The sequence below is a fragment of the Melospiza melodia genome, chromosome 2, assembly GCF_035770615.1.
Source record: "Melospiza melodia melodia isolate bMelMel2 chromosome 2, bMelMel2.pri, whole genome shotgun sequence".
NCBI lineage: Eukaryota > Metazoa > Chordata > Aves > Passeriformes > Passerellidae > Melospiza > Melospiza melodia.
Window position 1 is genome coordinate 2,371,824 of NC_086195.1, and position 22,328 is coordinate 2,394,151.

Below are 22,328 nucleotides of genomic sequence, written 5' to 3' on the forward strand. Positions count from 1 at the left end.
TGGCAATCTTCCAGCCACTCTTGGCCTGTTGTTGTTGTCCTTAAATGCCAGTTTTTAAGTCATTGAAGGGATTTTTAGATATTCCCTGTGAGGAAAAGGCTGCTCAGAGCAGCTGTGGCTGCCTTGAGATCCCTGGAATGTCCAAGGCCAGGTTGCCCAGAGCTTGGAGCAGCTGGGACAGTGGAAAACTCACGGATGACCTGCTTGATCTTCAAGATCCTTTCCAACATTTACCTTTAATAAATCCCTGATTTTTTTTATTTTTTTTTCCCTCTTTCAGGACCCAAAGCACCCCGAGGGAGCTGCCAGGAATCCCAAATTCCCCCTGCTGAGCCTGCACTCGGTGTCCAGCATCACCCAGCTGCTGCCTTTCTTCCACACCCTGTGCTGGGCATTCACAGCCCCTGGCAGTGCCCCCCACAACTGCCAGCCCTCTGCAGCTGCCCCCCTGCATTCCCCTGGCAGCAGCAGCAGCAGCAGCAGGGTCCTGCAGCAGCTGGAGGAAAGTGTGGAATTGGATTTCCTGGAAAATATGGAAAGCTGAGCACTGGGACACTCCTGAATTAACCACAGGGGAAAGCTTGGCTGAAATTCTGGTTTTTTTCCCCCAGATTTCCAGCTGCATTTTGGGATTTCCAGCTGCATTTTGGGATTTCTCTCCAATTATTCAGGTGGTAAAAAGCAGGAATCTCCAGCTGCTGTGGAGATAAGGGAGTAAGGGAAGTTTGGTGGGAATTTCTCAGAGTTTCTGTGGTTTATTTGTTTTCCATGGGAAGGATTAAAGATGTTTTGTAAATAGAGGAAGAGTATTTTGGACTTGGTGGAAGTAGCAGCTGTCCTGGGAGTTCTCCAGGACTTTAAAGTGCTTTTGGAACTGAGTCCTGAAGGAAAATGGAAGGAAAATCCAATATTGCATGTCAGTGTACAATCAGTTTGCAGCGAGTCATTTCCTGAGGTGAAAGCCCCTAATTTGACCTAAATTGATCAAATTCTACAAAAATCCCCCAAATTCCCCCCACATGGATTGTCTGAGGCTCAGCATTGTGCAAGGAGCTGCAGCTTTGCCCTGGCTGTCATTTCAGAGCAGCATCTTCAGGCTTAGCAATTCCTCACAAATCAGAAATGTGCATAAAACACAAACCTCTGCAGGAACATTTTGTAATTAGCATTACTTGAGGGGATTTTGATTTTAATTAATCGATTAAAATATTTAAATTCATATTTTTTAAATGAAAAACTTCGGTTCTTTCAGTGACTCAGGTGGCTGCAGCTTCTGAAATGCAACTAAATGAAGATAATGCTGTAAAAACAGAAATTGCTTAACTGAAATGAAAATAATATTCTTTGTTTTTTGTTTTTGTAAGAACATTTTTGTACAAAAGAATGTATTTGGCTGTTGCTGGATGGTGAGAGAGGTAGGGGGATCATCCCAGTGCTTTTCCTAAGGGAAAAATTTTCTATGGGAAAAGATTTGGTTGGGAGTCAAGGATTTCTCTTTCCCAGACTCCCACAACAACAAGGGAGGCTTCTCTGCAGTTTTAGGTACAGATGGATGAGATTTTCATCTTGGGTTTATAAACTAAAATAATGAAACATCCTTTCCTCTCACACTGGAATACTGGACAGAAATAACAGCACAAGAGGCTTGTGCTAAACTTATTTAAATCTTTGCATTTTTACAGTGAAGGAAAGTGGTGGACTGAGGTGTGGTCATTAAGAATGTGAATTATTTCTATTAATATAATTTATTAATGGTCTCTAATGCTGTTGGAATGAGCACAAGTGAAAAGTTACCCTTTGAAAGCATCACTTGAATGTTGGAGCAGGACATTGTTAAAATGTTTGTCTTCATTTCCCACCCATCTTCAATCATTTCTGTGGATAATCTGAATACTCAGGACGGTTTGGTATTTTCACTTTCAGTTTCCTGCTGGTTGCATTCCGTACTTGGATATTTCCCTTCAAATGCTGAGAAAGAAGAGCAGGGTTAGCTGGGATAGGTTGGGTGGGCAGGAATTCCTGGCTGGGATGGAATTCCCAGAGCAGCTGGGGCTGCCCCTGCACCCCTGGCAGTGCCCAAGGCCAGGCTGGGCACTGGGGACAGTGGGAGGTGTCCCTGCCATGGCAGGGGTGGCACTGGGTGGGCTTTGAGGTCCCCTCCAACCCAAACCATTCCAGGATTCTGTTATTCCATGATTCTGTCAAATGGTGTTAAAATCTAAGAAAACTTTTTGCTTTCAGTGGCATCAGACATTTAAGGGACTTGCAGAATCCTTCCACTTCAGAAGAAAAGGTTCTTTAAGATTTAGTATCCAAGCAGATCTTTTATAATTATAAATAAGAAGTGAAAAAGGAGGAAAGGGCTTTCACTAGAAGTCCTGTTTGAGTGCTGGAGGAGCACAGTTCCACAGGCCCAAAGGGGAATGTTTGATTCCTTTATTCCATGACTTTGTCACTGTTCCATGTGGGACTAACTGTGGTTTTCTCCCGCTGATAAATCCCCTGAGGAGCCACAGCAGAGCTCCCCTGCTCTGAGCTGCTCCCACCAAAGCAGAACAGCCTCCCTGGCCATCTGCAATCTGGAAATGTTTTTGCCTGGAACTTCAGACATCCTCTGCTTTTCCAGGGCAGGAAATGCTTTTGCTTTGCTGTGATTTTGCTTTTCAGTCTAACCAAGCTCAGCTTTGTCCTTGGGACACTTCAGCTCCAATACAGCAGAGCCACACTGCTCAAAGGGGAAATATTCCAAAGGATTTCATTGTCCTGAAAGAAAAAATCAAAATCAGGAGGTGCAACCAAGGTAAAACTGCTGAAGAGCAGCAGGACTTGAAGTGTAGAGCATTAAGTGATGGTTGTGTATCCCATGCCATACATGAATGTAATTCTTCTATGAATATTAAATGTTATTTTGCAATGCCTTTTCAAATGCAGTTCTTATTTTTCAACCTGCCTTCACTGCTCACTCACCAATTCTAATTTTTATCTGACTCTGGAAAAGCTCCCAGATTCAAGCACAGAAAAAATCTCCAAGATCATCAGGTCCCAGCTGTGCCCCGTGAGCGCCTTGTCCCCAGCCCAGAGCCCTCACATTTCCACACATCCAAGGGAACATTTCCACATCTCCAAGGGAACATTTCCACAAATCCAAGGGAACATTTCCACACATCCAAGGGAAAACTTCCACACATCCAAGGGAACATTTCCACATCTCCAAGGGAACATTTCCACTCATCCAAGGGAACATTTCCACATCTCCAAGGGAACATTTCCACACATCCAAGGGAACATTTCCACACATCCAAGGGAACATTTCCACATCTCCAAGGGAACATTTCCACATCTCCAAGGGAACATTTCCACTCATCCAAGGGAACATTTCCACTCATCCAAGGGAACATTTCCACACATGGAAGGGAAAACTTCCACACATCCAAGGGAACATTTCCCATTTCCACACATCCAAGGGAACATTTCCACATCTCCAAGGGAACATTTCCACACATGGAAGGGAAAACTTCCACACATCCAAGGGAACATTTCCACTCTTCCAAGGGAACATTTCCACATCTCCAGGGGAGCATTTCCACATCTCCAAGGGAACATTTCCACACATCCAAGGGAAAACTTCCACACACAAGGGAACATTTCCACTCATGGAAGGGAACATTTCCACTCATCCAAGGGAACATTTCCACACATCCAAGGGAACACTTCCACATATCCAAGGGAATGTCTGGGAAGAAAACTCTTCTGTGCCATGAGCTTTAACAGCTCAGGCTGGAGGAGTGTGGTTTAAATAAAGGTGTGTGGTGGTTTTAGTTTGAAATTGGTTGGAAACACTGATTTTGTGTAGTGGTTTTGGTTTGTTAATTTGAGATTTTTTGGTTAATGTATTAATTAGTGTGGTGGGGACAGTGTGGGTTTATTATTAGTGTACTCACTAGAATGTATTTACTTATATTTTTGCTGTGATGTAGGATTAGAAGAAAGGTAAAATAAGTTTAAAATTTTTAAAAAGGTACAAAGAAAAATTTATTAAGAGAAACTAAAAGAAAGAGTAATAAGAATTACAATAAAATCTTTAGGATACTTTTCTTTTCCTTATAACTTTTTTACTGACAATGTAGAGAAAAAGAACCTAAAATTTCAGTCAGTTTAGTGCTTCCAAAATAGTCTTTTATAGTTTACTTAGGGAGTTTATGTTATGGAGATTTCTCTACAAGAAAACAATTTTCTTGTGCTTCTCTTTATAAATAGCAGCCCAGGGAAAATTGTAATTGTGAAATCCTTCTCATTTTTTATAAGTTTTGTTATAGTTGTGTTTATGGGCTATGCTACCTTATGGGGGAGTGTTTTAAAGATGAGCTGTTTAAAGGTAAAGGTTCTCACTATCTATCTCTGAAATCATCTCCTTGGGGGTACAGCATCTTTATCACTCTGATTTCTCTGTTTCAAGTTCTCACAGAATCTCACAGTTACTTTAATATGTTATTTTAACATGTTTAACATGTTACTTTACCATCTCTATTTCAGTGTGGAGGCTAGTTTATTTTTATTTATTTTTTAATTTAGTTGATTTTAGTGAGGAGGCCACACTGAGGGAAAGCTGCTGCTCCCATTTCACCCTTCCCTGCCCAACATTGGGTGAGGGATGGATGTGCAGAGCTGAGGAGCCACCCAAGGATTGCTGTGAGGAACAGCAGGATGTGGCTGTGGCCATGAGGAGTGGGACAGCAATTTCTGGGACAAATGTCCTTGCTCTGGCACAGGGATGAGGGCAGGGAGTGTCACACAAAATTCCCAGAGGCTCCTCCAGGGTCATCCTGCTCTGCTCCAGGAGATGAGCTTGGGGTCAAAGAAGGAATCCCAGAATCACCAAGGCTGGAAAAGATCTTTAGGTTCTGTCAAGATCCAGTTATTAAAGTTATTAAAAATGCCTCTGAATTAAGGTGCAAACAAGACCATATGCCATGACAATAGTATGGGTTTATCTGATAGTAAATAGAGAGAGAAAATAAAGAAATAGAAAAGTGATGGGGGGGACAGAAAGAGAGTGACAAGGACAGAATAAAGAAAATATCATCACTCCACAGTTCCCAGTGATGTTCTGTTGATCCTCTCCAGTGCTCCTGGTGGTGATGGATCCACAACAGCACAGAATCCCAAGGGTTAATGTAGCTCAGGCCAGGGGGGAATGCCCAGGGCTGTCCCTTGCAGCAGACAAGAGATCTGTAGCATCCCATGCAGTCCTGAGGTGCAAGATTTCAGGAATGACTCAGGGGGCACTCAGGGATGGACTGTGACACCCCTGAGGGGTCCCTGATGTCAGTGTCCCATGGATGGACTGTGACCCCCCTGAGGTGTCCCTGATGTCAGTGTCCCATGGATGGACTGTGACACCCCTGAGGTGTCCCTGATGTCAGTGTCCCGTGGATGTGCCCTGTGGGGCTGGAATGACTCAGGGAATGACTCAGGGGGCACTCAGGGATGGATTGTGACCCCCCTGAGGTGTCCCTGATGTCAGTGTCCTGTGGATGTGCCCTGTGGGGCTGGAACGACTCAGGGGGACACTCAGGGATGGACTGTGACACCCCTGAGGTGTCCCTGATGTCAGTGTGCCGTGGATGTGCCCTGTGGGGCTGGAATGACTCAGGGGGGCACTCAGGGATGGACTGTGACACCCCTGAGGTGTCCCTCATGTCAGTGTCCCGTGGATGTGCCCCTGGGATGTGCCCTGTGGTGTACAGTGCCTCTGGACTTTGGGTGAGCCCCTGAGGTGACACCCAAAGCTGCTCCCTCGTTCCAAGGGGGGCTGTGCAGAGCTGCCCACTGTGGTCCCCACACCCCAAACCCTGCCAGGGAAGGAGCTCTGCTGGGCTTGGCCCTTGTTTTCCCTCTCCCTCAGCCCTGTTTGTTTCCCCCAGGCTGGCAGGACTGAACAATGGTGTATGTAGGGGTTCAGCTTACAGGCCAAAGTCCCAGCCAGGTGGAGGCTTCTGTGGTTCCACAGTTTTTGTTTTAATGGGCAAAACTCCTTCATACCAATGCTCCAGGCATGAATCATTTCAGTCCCTGAAGGTTCCTCACAGCCAGCCATGAGCCCAGCACCACCACCGTGTTCACCATGAAACCCCGGCCTCAAGTGCCACATCCACAAGGTTTTTGAACATTTCCAGGGATGGGAACGCCACCACAACCCTGAGTGTCCTGTTCCAATGTCTGACCATCCTTTCCATGCAGAAATGTTTCCAAATATCCACCCTGAGCCTGCCCTGGCCCAGCCTGAGGCCGCTCCCTCTGCTCCTGTCCCTGTTCCCTGGCAGCAGAGCCCGACCCCCCCGGCTGTGCCCTCCTGGCAGGGACTTGTGCAGAGCCACGAGGGCCCCTGAGCCTCCTTTGCTCCAGCCTCAGCCCCTTCCAGCTCCTCAGGGATTCTGCAGCCCCTTCCAGCTCCTCAGGGATTCTGCAGCCCCTTCCAGCTCCTCAGGGATTCTGCAGCCCCTTCCCAGCTCCCTCAGGGATTCTGCAGCCCCTTCCAGCTCCCTCAGGGATTCTGCAGCCCCTTCCAGCTCCTCAGGGATTCTGCAGCCCCTTCCAGCTCCTCAGGGATTCTGCAGCCCCTTCCAGCTCCTCAGGGATTCTGCAGCCCCTTCCCAGCTCCCTCAGGGATTCTGCAGCCCCTTCCAGCTCCCTCAGGGATTCTGCAGCCCCTTCCAGCTCCTCAGGGATTCTGCAGCCCCTTCCAGCTCCTCAGGGATTCTGCAGCCCCTTCCAGCTCCTCAGGGATTCTGCAGCCCCTTCCAGCTCCTCAGGGATTCTGCAGCCCCTTCCAGCTCCTCAGGGATTCTGCAGCCCCTTCCAGCTCCCTCAGGGATTCTGCAGCCCCTTCCAGCTCCTCAGGGATTCTGCAGCCCCTTCCCAGCTCCGTTCCCTGCCCTGGACACGCTCCAGCCCCTCCAGGGCTCTCCTGCAGGAGCAGAACTGGGCACAGCCCTCGAGGGACCCCAGCACAGAGGGACAATCCTGTTGTGGTAATGGTGCCCTGAATGGAGAATAATAAGTATTGACTCTATGATTGCAGAAGGCTGATCAATTGTTTCATTAAGCTATATTATATTATAATACTGTACTGTACTATACTATACTATACTATACTACATATTATAGTACATATATATTATATACTATACTATACTATACTATACTATACTATACTATACTACACTACACTATCTCACTAAGAAGTCTGTAACCCTGACTGACAGTCTGATACAGCTCTGACCTGACTGGCCAATCCCTCTAAACACCATCCAGTGTCTAATAAAGAAATCACTCTTTGGTAAATAATCTCAATAGCACGTTCTACATGTACACAACAACAGGTGTAGCAAATGGAGATAAGAATTGTTTTTCATTCTCTTCTCTGAACTTTCTCACAACTTCTCGCAGCTTCCCAGGAAAATCCTGGCAGAGAGCTGTGTCTCTCTCTGTTCAGAGGATGTGATCACCACACAATCCCTGCCCTGCTCCTGCTGCACACACAATTCCCCATCCAGCCCAGCTGCCAGGGGCCTCCTGCCCCCCTGGGCACCCCTGGGCTCGCGTCCAGCCCCTGTCACAGCACCCCCAGGGCCTTTCCCACTGAGGCACATCTGGGACTTTCCCACAGCGCTCCTGCCCTCCAGGCACTGCGAGTGTTCCCGTCTGGCTCCCCAGTCCAGTTTCTACTTCAGCATTTTTGCTGATTCCAGGTGTCCCTGTTCAGGAGACCATGATCACAACAGGATTGTCCCTCTGTGCTGGCTCTGAGAGGCCTCTCCAGGGCTGGGCCCAGTTCTGCTCCTGCAGGAGAGCCCTGGAGGGGCTGGAGCGTGTCCAGGGCAGGGAATGCAGCTGGGAAGGGGCTGCAGAATCCCTGAGGAGCTGGAAGGGGCTGCAGAATCCCTGAGGAGCTGGGAAGGGGCTGCAGAATCCCTGAGGGAGCTGGAAGGGGCTGCAGAATCCCTGAGGAGCTGGAAGGGGCTGCAGAATCCCTGAGGAGCTGGAAGGGGCTGCAGAATCCCTGAGGAGCTGGAAGGGGCTGCAGAATCCCTGAGGAGCTGGAAGGGGCTGCAGAATCCCTGAGGAGCTGGAAGGGGCTGCAGAATCCCTGAGGAGCTGGAAGGGGCTGAGGCTGGAGCAAAGGAGGCTCAGGGGCCCTCGTGGCTCTGCACAAGTCCCTGCCAGGAGGGCACAGCCGGGGGGGTCGGGCTCTTCTGCCAGGGAACAGGGACAGGAGCAGAGGGAGCGGCCTCAGGCTGGGCCAGGGCAGGCTCAGGGTGGATACTGGGAATTTTTTTTTCCTGGAAAGGGTGCTCAGGGGGGGTTTGGAGTGTCCATCCCTGGAGGTAGCACTGAGTGCTCTGGGCTGGGGACAAGGCGGTGATCGGGCACAGCTGTCCAGGATGATGTCCCAGCCCTGTCCCAACCCACTCCATCCCCTCACTCCGCCCCGCCGCCATCCCCTCACAGCGCCCTCAGCGCCCCGGCCCCGCCCACCGAGAGGAGGGGGCGTGGCCTCTCCCCAAGCCCCGCCCCGCGTGCGCGCGCCCGGGCCCGGAAGCGCGCAAGGCCGCGGGGAGGCGGAAGCGCGCGCGGGGCCGCGGCCTGAAGATGGCGGCGAAAACACAGGGCGGGATCCGCCTGAGCGCGGTGAGTGCGGGCGGGCGGCGGGGCCGCGGCCGGCCGGGACACGGCACCCGGGGGACCCGCTGCGGACCGGCTCCTTCCAGCCGGCTGTCATGGCCAGGGACACCTCGGAGCCCGTCCGGGCTGGCCTTGGGCACCTCCGGGGTGCCTCCCCCAGCGAGGGCGGGGAGCGCTGAGTGTCTCTGTGGGGGCCGGGGGCTCCCCGCCCTCAGCCCCGCTCAGAACCGCCAGAATTCCGCTCTGTGGGGCCGGCCGGGCTGTCCGAGGGGACGCTGAGGGCTGGGGGTGGGCTCGGGGCTGGGGGCGGGATTTCCCCGCCTCTGGCGAGCGCCGTGACCTCTAATTGCCGACTTGGAAGTCCAAATCTTAACTACTTTTATTGCGAGCGGCCTAATTAGAGTTTAACCCTAATTGCGGCTGAGAGCGATGAGTGTTCGCGCAGTTCGGGGCTGCTGGGTTGGGTTTTCGGTCGCGGTGCTGTTGCTGAGCTGTTGTGGCGATCGGTTCGGTTGTTTGTGCTGATAGAAATGAAGTTAAAGCTGCTTTTTTAGGGGAAATAGGAGAGTTTTTCCCAAGTCAATGTCTGTAAATCTCACCTGTTCTCGTCACCTTTAGGACAGTGTTCTGATGAGTAACTTGTGAAATATTTGAGTGACAAATAGCGAGTGTTAAGGAGTGCTGGAATTACAGAATCGTTTAGGATGGAAAAGACCTCCCAGATCATTGAGTCCAACCTCTGGCTGCAATTTTATCACCTAATATCGATTTATGGTACCCTGACATCCATTTCTGTTATCTTAATGGGAATTTATATTACCCTAATAAAAGTTGCTAAAATGAATTATAACAGACATGAGCCCTAAACATCATCTCCTCAAAGTTCCAAAATTGTATTTAGATTTTGATTTCAGGCTTTTAATTCTTGCAAGTGTTTGAAACCCACACTTTGTGTGATATTTTATTGTAGCTGGATTGTTCTGCTTCTTTAGACAAAGATTTGGACTTATTATTACATTTTGAATGTGTTATTGGTTGTCTTGAGAGGAAAAATATCAAAAATCAGCCTTTGTATGTGGCAGTTCAGAGTTTAAAATAATTCTCAGGTTGAAATCACTTTGCCAGAGTGAACTCTCAGAGGTACAAACGAAACAAGATGCACTTGGGAACTTTCTGAATTATTTTTAGGCTGCTCTTTGGTTTTGCCTGTCGCAGGCACAGCTGAGAATTTGCATTCAGTGACTCTCCAGTGAAAGCTGTGGGTTTTGTAGGGTTTTTCTCTTTTTTTTTTTTTTTTATTTATTTTTTTGCTCAAGTGAAGCAGCTGATGCGGTTTTGTAAAAGGCTTTGTGATGCAGAGAATGGTGGGGAGAGCTGATAATCGCAGTTCTTTGGGAATATAAAATATTCCCGTGGATTCAGAGGCACTGGGAGGGCCTGGGAACTCATTCCCAGCCTGGAATTTCTCTCCTGCTGCAGCTCTGGCAGTATTTCTGTCCAGCTGCACGAGTGAAGCAGCTCAGGGAAGTGATCCAGGTTAATATTTTAAGGGTGGTTTTTAATTTGGATCAGTCCCTTGATGTGGTTCATTGAACAGGGCTGACCTGGGCTTGTGCAGAAATCTCAGGAGGAATTTCTGGCTGGGAAGGTGCTCAGGGCTTGGAGGAGATTCCCAGGGGGGTTTGGAGTCCCCGTCCCTGCAGGTGTCCCCTGGAGGTGGCACTGAGTGCTCTGGGCTGGGCACAGCTGGCACTGCATGGGCTGGCAGGGCTGTGCCAACCTAAACAATTCCATGGAAATGGCAGAGTTGTTCCCAAGAAGTTGTTCAATAAATGCAGGCTAAACCAAGCTGCATTTTTCACTCAGATGAATGAATTACTGTAGTGATCACAGGTGGCACAACAAAAATTTATCATTTGCAAGCAGTGAGTTCCTGAGGTGAGGCAAACTCTGCAGGGCTTTGGGATTTGTGCACACCTTGGGATCTGCAAGGGTGGGAACTGAAATTCCCAAAGCTGCCTGTCATTTTTGAGAGATAAACTGATTTATTCCCCAATATTTGCTGTTACACCTGCAGGGGATGCTGCTCTCAGGACAGGTTTCAGATATTCAGAAAAAATGAAATTACCAAACAAAACCCACTTAATAACGAAATACGTTTGGCTGAGTGAGCAAAACAGCTGGACTGGCAAAGTGAGTGTTCAGCTCTTACTGAATCTCAATTAATTCTGAGCTAATTAAAGTGGTGCATTGATGAATGAAGTGCAAGGACAAACGGACTGAAATATTTCCTGGTGAGTTCATCAGGAATTAGGGAGTGGTTGCTGACTGCTGGGTTGCTCTGCAGGAAACTACAGAAGTGATGGCCTGAAACCACTGTTCTGCTGCCCTTTAATCTGATTTTGTGCCCTTGTTTCCATGAGCAGGGCCAGGCTGGAGGGGCTGGGGTGTCCCTGCCCGGGCAGGGTGGGCTCTGGGTGGGCTCAGGGTCCCTCCCAGCCCAGGGCAGTGTGGGTGCTGTGCTCAGGGGGTGCTGTGTGCTCTGGGGGAGCTGTGCCGTGAATTCCCTCGTGCTCAGCTTTTGCTGAGATTGGCTCCAGTTCCCACCTTGCCCCTCCTGTCCCTGTGACAGTCCCAGCCCTGTGAACCATTGCAGTCTTTCTTTTCCAGTTCCCATCTTTCCCTTCCTGTCCCTGAGACAGTTTCCAGCCCATTGCAGCCTTTCTCTCCCAGTTCCCATCTTTCCCCTCCTGTCCCCATGACAGTTCCCAGCCCATTGCAGCCTTTCTCAGCCCTCCCCAGTGTGGGTGCTGTGCTCTGGGGGTGCTGTGTGCTCTGGGGGAGCTGTGCCAGGAATTCCCTCGTGCTCAGCTTTTGCTGAGATTGGCTCCAGTGCCCACCTTGGACCTGGCATGGTCCCCACACACACTGCAGCCCTGCCTGCACTCTCCAGCCTCACCCAGAGGGTAAAGCAAGTGGCCTGGGGAGGGACCTCTTGGCCTTCTGGGGCTGGGAGGGCACAGCTGTGCTCATAACAGAGCTGGTTTCTCATGAAGAAGTCCTTGGTTACAATATTGTTCTCACTTAGCATGAGAAATGGAGATCCTTAGAGTGAGAGATAGCCTGAGCAGGGTTGCCCAGCTGCCCCCAGCAAAGCAGGAGACAGCAATTTTATTCTAAGGATCCGACTGCAGTGGGTGGGCAGTATACATTGCACCTGTGACAGTTCCCAGCCCATTGCAGCCTTTCTCAGCCCTCCCCCAGTGTGGGTGCTGTGCTCAGGGGGTGCTGTGTGCCCTGGGGGAGCTGTGCCATGAATTCCTTGTGGCACTTGTGCTCAGCTTTTGCTGAGGGGTGGGAGATTGGCTCCACTTCCCACCTTGCCCTTGCTGTAAATGTGACAGTTCCCAGCCCTGTGAGCCATTGCAGCCTTTTCTTCCTGTTCTCACCTTGCCCCTCCTGACCCTGTGACAGTTCCCAGCCCATTGCAGCCTTTCTCAGCCCTCCCCCAGGCACTGATCTGCAGAATGCCAGCAGGATTCCCGAGATGTTGTTTTCACAATTCCCACTGGTTCACAGCAGTGCAGCTGTTGTTGTGTTACACAGGCAAGCTTTGATTGCTGTGCACACAGAATGGTTTGGTTCACAGGCAAAAAAGGACATTTATTGGTGATGGTGACACTGAGGGTGACACTGAGGTTCTTTCTGTCCTTCCTGAGTGTTGTCTGATGGTCAGGGGAGGTGCTGCTTCCTTTTCAGAAGGAATTTGCCCATGGAAAGGGAGCTCAGGCTTTGGAAGGAGATTCCCAGGGAGGTTTGCAGTGCCCATCCCTGCAGGTGTCCCCTGGAGGTGGCACTGAGTGCTCTGGGCTGGGGACAAGGTGCCCATGGGGCACAGCTGGCACTGCATGGGCTGGCAGGGCTTTGCCAACCTCAAGAATTCCATAAAATTCCCAAGTGTGAGTTGATGCCTCTGTCAAAACCACAGTCAGGGCTTCCTGCCAAGTCCCTCTTGCTGAGATTCCAGGGAGTCCAGCAGGGAATCCAGCCATGAATCCAGCAGGGAATCCAGCAATGAATCCATGAATCCAGCAGGGAATCCAGCCATGAATCCAGCAGGGAATCCAGCCATGAATCCAGCAATGAATCCATGAATCCAGCAGGGAATCCAGCAGGGAATCCAGCAGGGAATCCAGGAATGAATCCATGAATCCAGCAGGGAGTTCAGCCATGAATCCAGCAGGGAATCCAGGAATAAATCCAGGAATTAATCCATGAATCCAGCAGGGAATCCAGCCATGAATCCATGAATCCAGCAGAGAATTCAGCCATGAATCCATGAATCCAGCAGGGAATCCAGGAATGAATCCAGCAGGGAATCCAGGAATAAATCCAGGAGAGAATCAGGAATGAATCCATGAATCCAGCAATGAATTCAGCCATGAATCCATGAATCCAGCAAGGAATCCAGGAATGAATCCAGCAGGGAATCCAGCACTTGCAGCCTCCTGTGTGCTTGGAGTTGTTCACTGTTCCAGCAGGGAGCTGAGCAGATGCCAAATCCCTGAATGTGCATCCCTGTGCTGGGTTGGGGTTTTTAAATGAGGTTTTGTTTTGCCAGGGAAGGATTTCAGGTGGGAAAAGCCCCACCAGTTGTTTCTGGTGGATTTTGATCCCAAAGCTTAGAAAACCCAGGAGCAGATGCTGCAGAATCACCCAGGGCTCTGAGGGAGAAATCCCAAGATCCTTTTGCCCACATGTGAGGTTTCCATTTCCATTAATACCCAGAGGAATTTTCTTTTGGATTCAGAATTTCTTGGAGGTGTTTGCTGGGAGCTCCCTGCCTTAGGCTGACTCCCTGCCCCAGATTCTGCAAACCTGGAGCTCTGCAGCACAGATGGCACTGAGGAAGGTGCTGTCTGCTCCCTCTGGTGCTCCATGGAGAAATCAGGGATTAGGTTGCACTTGGAATTGTGTCATGTGCTGCTGTGACCTGAGAATGGAGGTGACAGCTCTTGGCACCTTCTGTTGCTCTGAGCCGGGGCTGCTGCCTCTCCTTGTGGCATTTTCCTGCTCTGTGCCTGCTTTGTGGCTCAGAGTTTGCTTTTAGCATCATTCCTTTTCACCTTGGGGCTTTGAGGTGGCTGCTTGCTTTTATTTGCACTTTTATTTACACTCGTGTTTTATTTACACTTCATCCCTTGCTAAAAGTGCTTGTGAACAAATAACTCTGTAAAAATGCAATGTGGGCATGCACACGGTATTTATAATCTCTCTCAGATTTTCTCTGTGCAATAATGTGGATTTTGCTGTGGGTTTTGTGTAACTCAGTGGTACAAGGGCACTTTTCAGTGGTTTGTGTTCATTTTGCTGCTTTTTGTGCCATCACCACGAGTCAGGCAGGGGGGCTTGGGCAGATCTGTGCAGGGGTTTGTGTTAAAGCCTTTGTGGGAGTGGAACCATGGATTCCTCAGGGGTGATGCAAACACAACCAGCAGCTGCAGCACTTCAGTTTTTTCCAAATGTTTCCTGGCCAGGTCCTTAACTCACACGGATTTTTAGTTCTGCTTTTCCCAGTCTTGAAGTGAATGTGTGTGAGCCTGGGCTGGGGCTGCTTGGCAATTCCTTTGGCACTGACATCTCTGAGTTACATCCCATAAGGAGGTGCTGTATTTGCACATTTTCACCTAATTCTGTGCCTTTGGGTACATGGAATGTGTGAGATCCAAGTGCTGAAAGCACCAAGCACCCCCTGGGAGGGGATTTTGGTCGCTGTGGGCACAGACCCCACAGAGGGTTTTGGGTGCTGCTCACTCTTCATGTGAGGTTTGAATCCTTCTGGTTTAAGATGGGAGTTTTTAACATCTGAGAGCTTCTCTTGCTGGTTTGCACCATGGCTTTGATGTTTTCTGTAACCTCTGGCATCATTAGATAGCAATAGTTCCTTATAAAGATAAGTTGTTAGGATGACAGCCCATGCTCAGAACATGCTGAAGCTGTGCTGGATTTCCTCCTCAAGAGCTGTGTTAATGTTCCCTGCCAAAACCCAGAAATCAATTCAGTTCCAGCCTTTTGGTGGTGGTGTCCAAACCAGCCTCATGAAATGTCCTGTATTTAACAGCCTGGTTTCTGCCTTGGAGAGCCCAAACTAATGCCCTGCTTGTGCTTTCTTGCAGCTGTGCCCAAAGTTCTTGCACACCAACTCCACCAGCCACACCTGGCCCTTCAGTGCAATTGCAGAGCTCATAGGTAGGTGATCAACAGCTTGGAACAATTCTTGTTTCTTGTTTCAAACCCTTTTTCCTTCCTTTTGGGGAAAAACCTGGCTGAACATCCTCAGTGTTTTGCTTTTTGTTCTGCTCCTGTTACCTGCATTACCTGGGGCTTGTGCAGCAGTTTGTTAGCTCCTGCTGATCATGCTGGCTGTGATTGTGAGCAGGAGTCAGCTGCACATCCCCAGTGTTCCTCTTTTCCACAGGCAGGGAGTGAGTGAGGAGCTGCTTCCTCCAAACAAAGCTGTGGCCTGGGAGTGACTGAGCACTCTGCTGCTGCCAAGGGAGCAACCCTTGGTCACACATTTCCCTCCCCTTTTCCTTTCCTTCCTCTCCCCCCTTTTCCTTTCCTTCCTCTCCCCCTTTTCCTTTTCCTTTCCCCCTTTTCCTTTCCCCTCTTTTCCTTTCCTTCCTTCCCCCTTTTCCTTTTCCTTTTCCTTTTCCTTTTCCTTTTCCTTTTCCTTTTCCTTTTCCTTTTCCTTTTCCTTTTCCTTTTCCTTTTCCTTTTCCTTTTCCTTTTCCTTTTCCTTTTCCTTTTCCTTTTCCTTTTCCTTTTCCTTTTCCTTTTCCTTTTCCTTTTCCTTTTCCTTTTCCTTTTCCTTTTCCTTTCCTCCCTTTTCCTTTTCCTTTTCCTTTTCCTTTCCCCCCTTTTCCTTTCCCCCCTTTTCCTTTCCTCCCTTTTCCTTTCCCCCCTTTTCCTTTCCCCCCTTTTCCTTTCCCCCCTTTTCCTTTCCCCCCTTTTCCTTTCCCCCCTTTTCCTTTCCCCCCTTTTCCTTTCCCCCCTTTTCCTTTCCCCCCTTTTCCTTTCCCCCCTTTTCCTTTCCCCCCTTTTCCTTTCACCCCTTTTCCTTTCCCCCCTTTTCCTTTCCCCCCTTTTCCTTTCCCCCCTTTTCCTTTCCCCCCTTTTCCTTTCCCCCCTTTTCCTTTCCCCCCTTTTCCTTTCCCCCCTTTTCCTTTCCCCCCTTTTCCTTTCCCCCCTTTTCCTTTCCCCCCTTTTCCTTTCCCCCCTTTTCCTTTCCCCCCTTTTCCTTTCCCCCCTTTTCCTTTTCCCCCTTTTCCTTTCCCCCCTTTTCCTTTCCCCCCTTTTCCTTTCCCCCCTTTTCCTTTCCCCCCTTTTCCTTTCCCCCCTTTTCCTTTCCCCCCTTTTCCTTTCCCCCCTTTTCCTTTCCCCCCTTTTCCTTTCCCCCCTTTTCCTTTCCCCCCTTTCCTTTCCCCCCTTTTCCTTTCCCCCCTTTTCCTTTCCCCCTTTCCTTTCCCCCCTTTTCCTTTCCCCCCTTTTCCTTTCCCCCCTTTTCCTTTCCCCCTTTTCCTTTCCCCCTTTTTCCTTTCCCCCCTTTCCCTTTCCCCCCTTTCCCTTTTTCCCTCACTCCAGACAATCACCCTAACAGAAGCCAGCAGGGATTTTTCAGCTGATGAGGCCAAAGCTGTCCAAAGGAGGAAACCTGAGCCCTGTGGCTGTGGAAAGGCCTGCTGTTTTGGGAGTGCAATCTGTTCAATCTTCTCAGCTCTTTTCACACTCCAAATACTCCAAACTTTCAGCTGTACCTGTCTGTGTTTTGTCATGCTGAAATACATTTTATTAAATATTTCACCGTGATGCAATTTGGACATAAAGTTTATAGAAAGAAACCTGCCAAGGTTTCGGTCACCAAGCTGTGATTCTTTATTGGCTTGAGCTGTTTTCTGTCCCTCAGCTGGACCTGCAGGGCAGGCAGTGAGCAGAGGTGCCATCACATCCCACCCCACCCTTCTCCCCCTCACAGATCCCTGGGATGGGGTAAAAGATGGACAGAGGAGGTGTTGGGGCAGCTGAGGTGGCCTGGCTGTGCTGCCAGGAGGGCTCTGTGGAGCTCTGGTTTCTCTTTAGTCATGTTTGATTTTCACATCCTGTAAGCACAAAGTTGAGTCTGAAGCATTTTGCAGTAAGGGCTGGGAGAAAGCAGACATTGCACAGCTGCTCTGCAGGCAGGAAATGAAACTGGAACCTGGGCTTGCTTTCATTTTCTGTTCTGGTGTGAGCTGCTCACCTCCAGCTCCATCTTTGGTCTTTGTGTCACTGTCATTGATAATCTGGGATGTTTTGTGTTGGTTTGGGTCAGGTTCTCCTGGGTTGGATGCAGCTGTTCCATCCTAACACTCTGATTGGCTTTAAATGTGTCTGCACTCAGTTAATTTTTGTTTTCTGGTGTCCCACCCTGCTCTCCTTGCCCTCAGACAATGCCTATGACCCAGATGTGAGTGCCAAACAGATCTGGATCGACAAGACCGTCATCAACGACAACATCTGCCTGACCTTCACCGACAACGGCAACGGCATGAACTCTGAGAAACTGCACAAAATGCTCAGGTGGGACCTCCTGACCCTGCCTGCTGTAAATTCCACTCTGCCTCTGCTATTGCTCACTGTGTTCCTGCTTCTCATCCATAATTCACTGACTTGGCTGATAAATTCAGCATTTCTGAAGGTTCTAAAGGTCCAGGTGAGACTCCAGAGCAGGCAGATGCTGCTGAAGCTTCCCTGGAACATTGTCAGGGAACTTTTACCTCATAATTTCCTTTTATCCTTTCTCTCAGCCTTCCCTTTATGCTGTGGAAACTCTCTGTAGTGGCTGCTAGTGGAGATAAGGAGAATTCAAATATTTTTATTATTACTATTACTATTATTACTATTGTTATTATTACTACTACTACTACTACTGGAGATAAGCAGAATTCAAATATTTTTTTTTACTATCATCATAATCTTTATTATTGTTATTACTATTGTTATTGCTATTGTCAGAGATGAGAATTCAGATATTTTTACTATTATTATTTATTATTAATAGTAATAATGATAATGATAATAATAATTTGGTACATGAAATATGTGAGATCCAATTGCTAAAAGCACAAAGCACCAAGCACTCCCTGAGATGATGATGTTGATGATTATTATTATTATCTGAGATAAGGAGAATTCAACATATTATTATTATTATTATTATTATTAGTAGTAGTAGTAGTAGTAGTAGTAGTAGTAGTAGTAGTAGTAGTAGTAGTATTATTAGTATTAATAATAATAATAATAATAAAATAATAATAAAACAAAAATGTACATGAAATATGTGAGATCCAAGTGCTAAAAGCACAAAGGCATCAAGCACCCCCTAAGATTATGATGATGATGATTATAATTATTATCTGAGATAAGGAGAATTCAAATATAATTATAATAATAATAATAACAATAATATGCATTAAATATGTGAGATCCAAGTGCTAAAAGACAAAAAGCAGTCCCTGAGAGGGTCTGAGAGGGGATTTTGGTCACTGTGGGCACAGACACACTTGTTTTAAACTGTGGGCACAGACACACTTGTTTTATTTAATGAGAGAAAAAGGGATATTCAGCTCAAACCCATTGGAATATTAATAATAGAATGTATTGTAGAAAAATTAATGGGTTTTCTATTTTTTAAATGATTGTCTATTTATCTTTAGGATTGGAACTGATTTTTCTCTTATTTCTACAGTAGCAGAAAGCTTCTGTGCAATTTCTCTCAGTGTAAAAAATTGCTCTGCCTGTAGATTTAAATTTGAGCAAGCTTGAATTCAAACAGTTCTTTTTCCATTAGATACCATAATAAATCCTAAATTCCATGTGCAGTTTTACTGGAAGTGTGATACAGAAATGGAAAACTTGCAAATCAAACTTTATCTAGGAAGCAGGGAGAGGAAAAAGACAGGGTTAGGGGCTTTTATTAGTATTTATTGTGGAATTAAGGATAACTACCAGATTCTCATAAAAATGCTTTTTCATCTAATTCCAAACTTTGTATTCCATACTTATTTCTAAGTATGGATATTTCTGTTCCACACTTAAAAGTTGAAAGTAGATATCCCCGAGTTTTTGCTGTGTGATTTTAGCAGCATTGTCCAGGTGATTTTAGGATTTAGTTGTTCAGGAATCCCTGACTTCTAAAACAAGAGGGTTGGGTTAAATAATTTGCCAGTCCTGCACTTGCATCTCTTGAACCCTCAAGTTTTGCAGGGATTTTTTCAGGAGAACCTGACCCAGAGCAGAGGCTGGACAGAGCTAAAGAATAAAGCAGGGATTTATTAGGAGAACTCAATGGATGCACCTCAGGCAACACCAGAGCCCAGCCAGGGCTGCACCCAAGATGAACCAAAATGGTCCCAAAATGAACAACCAGTCCCAAGGTCTCTCACTTTTATCAGTTCTGCTCTGTGGCAGTCATTTTCTGGAAAAAATCCCCTTGCCCAGGATTTCTCCTGGGAAGCTGAGAAGCCCCAGAGAAAAAAGAAAACAAATTCTTTTCTCATTCACTTCTCCTGTGCTGTGCTCACATGTGGAATGTGTTTGGAGATTGTTTACCCACAGGTGATTGTTTCATTGCTTTCATGTCAATTGTTTTCACTTATTGACCAATCATGGTCAGTCTGTGTCAGGACTGGAGAGAGTCAGGAGTTTTCATTATTATCTTTTTAGCCTTCTGTCAGTATCCTTCCTGTATTCTTTAGTGTACTATTCTTTAATATAATCTAGTATCTTAAAATACTGAATTAGCCTTCTGAGAACATGGAGTCAGATTTACCATTCCTCCCTGCCATGGGGCACCCCACAAATCCAATACTGCTCCATTTGCATTTGCAGTTCATTGTCCAGTTCCAGCTTTAGGTTATGCAGTCTGTCTCAGTTTGCAAAGACATGAGTCTGCTAAGGAAGGCAGGAGCCTCCCCTGAAATGGAGAATGCAAACCCTCCCCACCCCTCTGAATTGCTATAAATTTTAAATTAAGGGGCTCTCAGGCAAAAATATGGGAGCAGGAAATAACAGTTCTTTAATAGGGAAGAAAATAAAAGGATAAAATGAACAATGCAGTGCAGCAAAACAACACTGCCAGAGCCAGAACCCAACCTGACACCCTGTGGGTCAGGGTGTTGGTGGCAGCCCCATTGGAATTGTGGCTCAGCCCTCCTGCAGTGTCAGGGCTGGTTCTGCTGGAGCAGGGATCCTGTAGAGAAGGATGGATTCTTCCTCTGAAGATCCAGGGGAAGCAGAGGCAGCTGCTGTTCCTCTGGGGAATCCAGTGCAGAAGCCGTGCTGGTGTTCCAGAATCTCCAGATTATATCTGGGTAGCAATGCTTGGCTCCTCCCTCTGGGCCCACATCTCCCAATGGGATGCTGCAGTTCTTATCAGCCATGCAGTGACATTCAATAGCTGTTATCAGCAGATGTCCCCTCCTGAGGGAGGAGTGACTGTGGATGAGATAAGGCAAACTGCCCACTTGACAAAAGACAGCTGCCATACAGATGGTGATAGAATCCATCTTGCCTTGCAGTCTGGAACACAGTCCCACCCTGCTTGTTCTTCTCTCTCCAGCCCACAGTGTTTGTGCTCTGGGGCTGAGATTTGGATCATTTGTCCTTGGTGCCCAGCTGGAGCAGACAACTTTTATAAAAAATCCTTTCCTTAGGATTTTGTCCTCCTGAGAAGCTGAGAGGCCTCAGGAACAAAATGTAAACATTGGTTATCTGCTGCTGTGGAATGCAGCGGGTGCATCTGTGATTGGTCCATGTTGGAGGTTTATAATTAATGGCCAATCACAGCCCAGCTACCTCGGCTCTCTGTCCGAGCCACAAACCTTTGTTTTCATTCTTTTCTTTTCTTAGCTTAGCCAGCCTTCTGAGTGAGGAGAACTTTTTCTTCTATTCTTTTAGTATAGTTTTAATGTAATATATCTCATAAAATAATAAATCAAACCTTCTGAAATATGGAGTCAGATCTCCGTCTCTTCCCTCAACACATGACCCTTGTTGGAAAAAGGCTCCCAATATTCCCAGTTAGATTGTGCCTGGGCCAGTCTGACCCTCGCTGCTGGGCCAAAGGCAGCAACTGCGGTGTGTCACCCCAGAGATACCTTGGCTTGCTGGAGATTGCAGCTGGGCACTGAACAAATCCAGGCTTGGTAGGAACCCCGTTTACCTCAGGAGGAATGGCTTCAGGCGATGGTGAAGAGAAAAGGAGAGGATTCTGCTGGAGGGTTTAACCTCCAGAGGTTTATTCCATGGTTACAGAGGTCTGAACGTGAGCAACTGCTCCAACAGAACCCGGCCGCATGGTCTGATCACCTTTTGAAGCTCAGGGCCAGGGGGAGGGGAGGTACAGGTGAGCCACCAACCAGGTGAGAGGGGCAGAGTCTCAGGGGAAGATGACACCCAGACAGGCCAATGACCCCTGGGCATGGGGGCATCCTTTGAACTTGACCAAGCACACGACGCCTTGCTGGAATGTTCAGCCTGATTGACAGGACTCACTCAGCATGGGGGCAAGGGGGAAGGGAGAGAGGTGTAGGCACACCTGGGGGGATGACCTGGAAGGCCAAAATGGGACAATACAGCACACCACAACAAGCACCGTCACACCCAGCTGGAACAGGAATTGTTTTGTGTCCCTGCTCTGTGCACAGAGCTCACCACCCCATAATCTGAAGCTCGGACACACACCCTAAAGCAGCACAGAATGTGAAATCCATAAAAGCTCCAAGCTGAGGCCTCACCCTCCCGTGCTCTCCCGTTGCAGCTTCGGTTTCAGCGAGAAGTCGGTGATGAACGGCCGCGTCCCCGTGGGGCTCTACGGCAACGGCTTCAAGTCGGGCTCCATGCGCCTGGGCAAGGACGCCATCGTCTTCACCAAGAACGGTGACACCATGAGCGTGGGGCTGCTGTCCCAGACCTTCCTGGAGGTCACCAAGGCCGAGCACGTCATGGTGCCCATCGTCACCTTCACCAACCAGCATATCCTTCCTGGTGCCCGGGCACGGCTGGGGCTGCGGGCTTGGGGATAACGCACAGAGCAACGCTTGGGCGGTTTGGAGGTGTTGGCGGTGTTAGCGTTCAAAACCACGTCATCACGGGGATTATATGCGGTGCTTTTTATGAAGAGCTCTGGGAATCGGGGGATATTCAACCCAAATCTGACTCCGACCATATATCCGAAACGCTCATGTTTTATACTCTATCGTTACATAACTTTCATGTTAATTATTAAACTTATATTGTTCTATTGTATACATAAATTTAGCCCCTCTCTGAATTTCCAACATAGTTTCTCATTATTCTTCTTATGGTTATATAATAATTACATTTAATTACTAAACAATCATCACATCTAACAATTTATGAATTTATATGAAAATTTGAATCAAATTTTCAAATTTATGTATCGGTGCTTATATTGAAATTTCAAATTTATATAAAAAATTTAAACTTATATCAATTTTTAAATTTAATTTTATATCAAATTTAAAATTTGATATAATTTATAACAATTTATGCGAATATTTATATGAATTTATATGAAAATT

At 47.7% G+C, this 22,328-nt stretch overlaps 2 protein-coding genes across 2 annotated transcripts in view; both read left to right on the forward strand.

Moving 5' to 3' along the window:
* DOP1B (DOP1 leucine zipper like protein B) overlaps positions 1-2,926 on the forward strand; it is a 62,919-nt gene extending 59,993 nt beyond the window's left edge. Inside the window, exon 37 of the mRNA XM_063180567.1 lies at positions 281-2,926. Within this exon, the coding sequence (XP_063036637.1) occupies positions 281-544 (264 nt within the window). The 3' untranslated portion in view covers positions 545-2,926. The remainder of the gene's footprint in view (positions 1-280) is intronic.
* A 5,684-nt stretch (positions 2,927-8,610) lies between these two features.
* The window catches only part of MORC3 (MORC family CW-type zinc finger 3), a 30,037-nt gene continuing 16,319 nt past the window's right edge, over positions 8,611-22,328 (forward strand). Inside the window, exons 1-4 of the mRNA XM_063180769.1 lie at positions 8,611-8,691; positions 14,862-14,934; positions 17,172-17,304; positions 21,545-21,758. Of these exons, the coding sequence (XP_063036839.1) occupies positions 8,653-8,691; positions 14,862-14,934; positions 17,172-17,304; positions 21,545-21,758 (459 nt within the window). The 5' untranslated portion in view covers positions 8,611-8,652. The remainder of the gene's footprint in view (positions 8,692-14,861; positions 14,935-17,171; positions 17,305-21,544; positions 21,759-22,328) is intronic.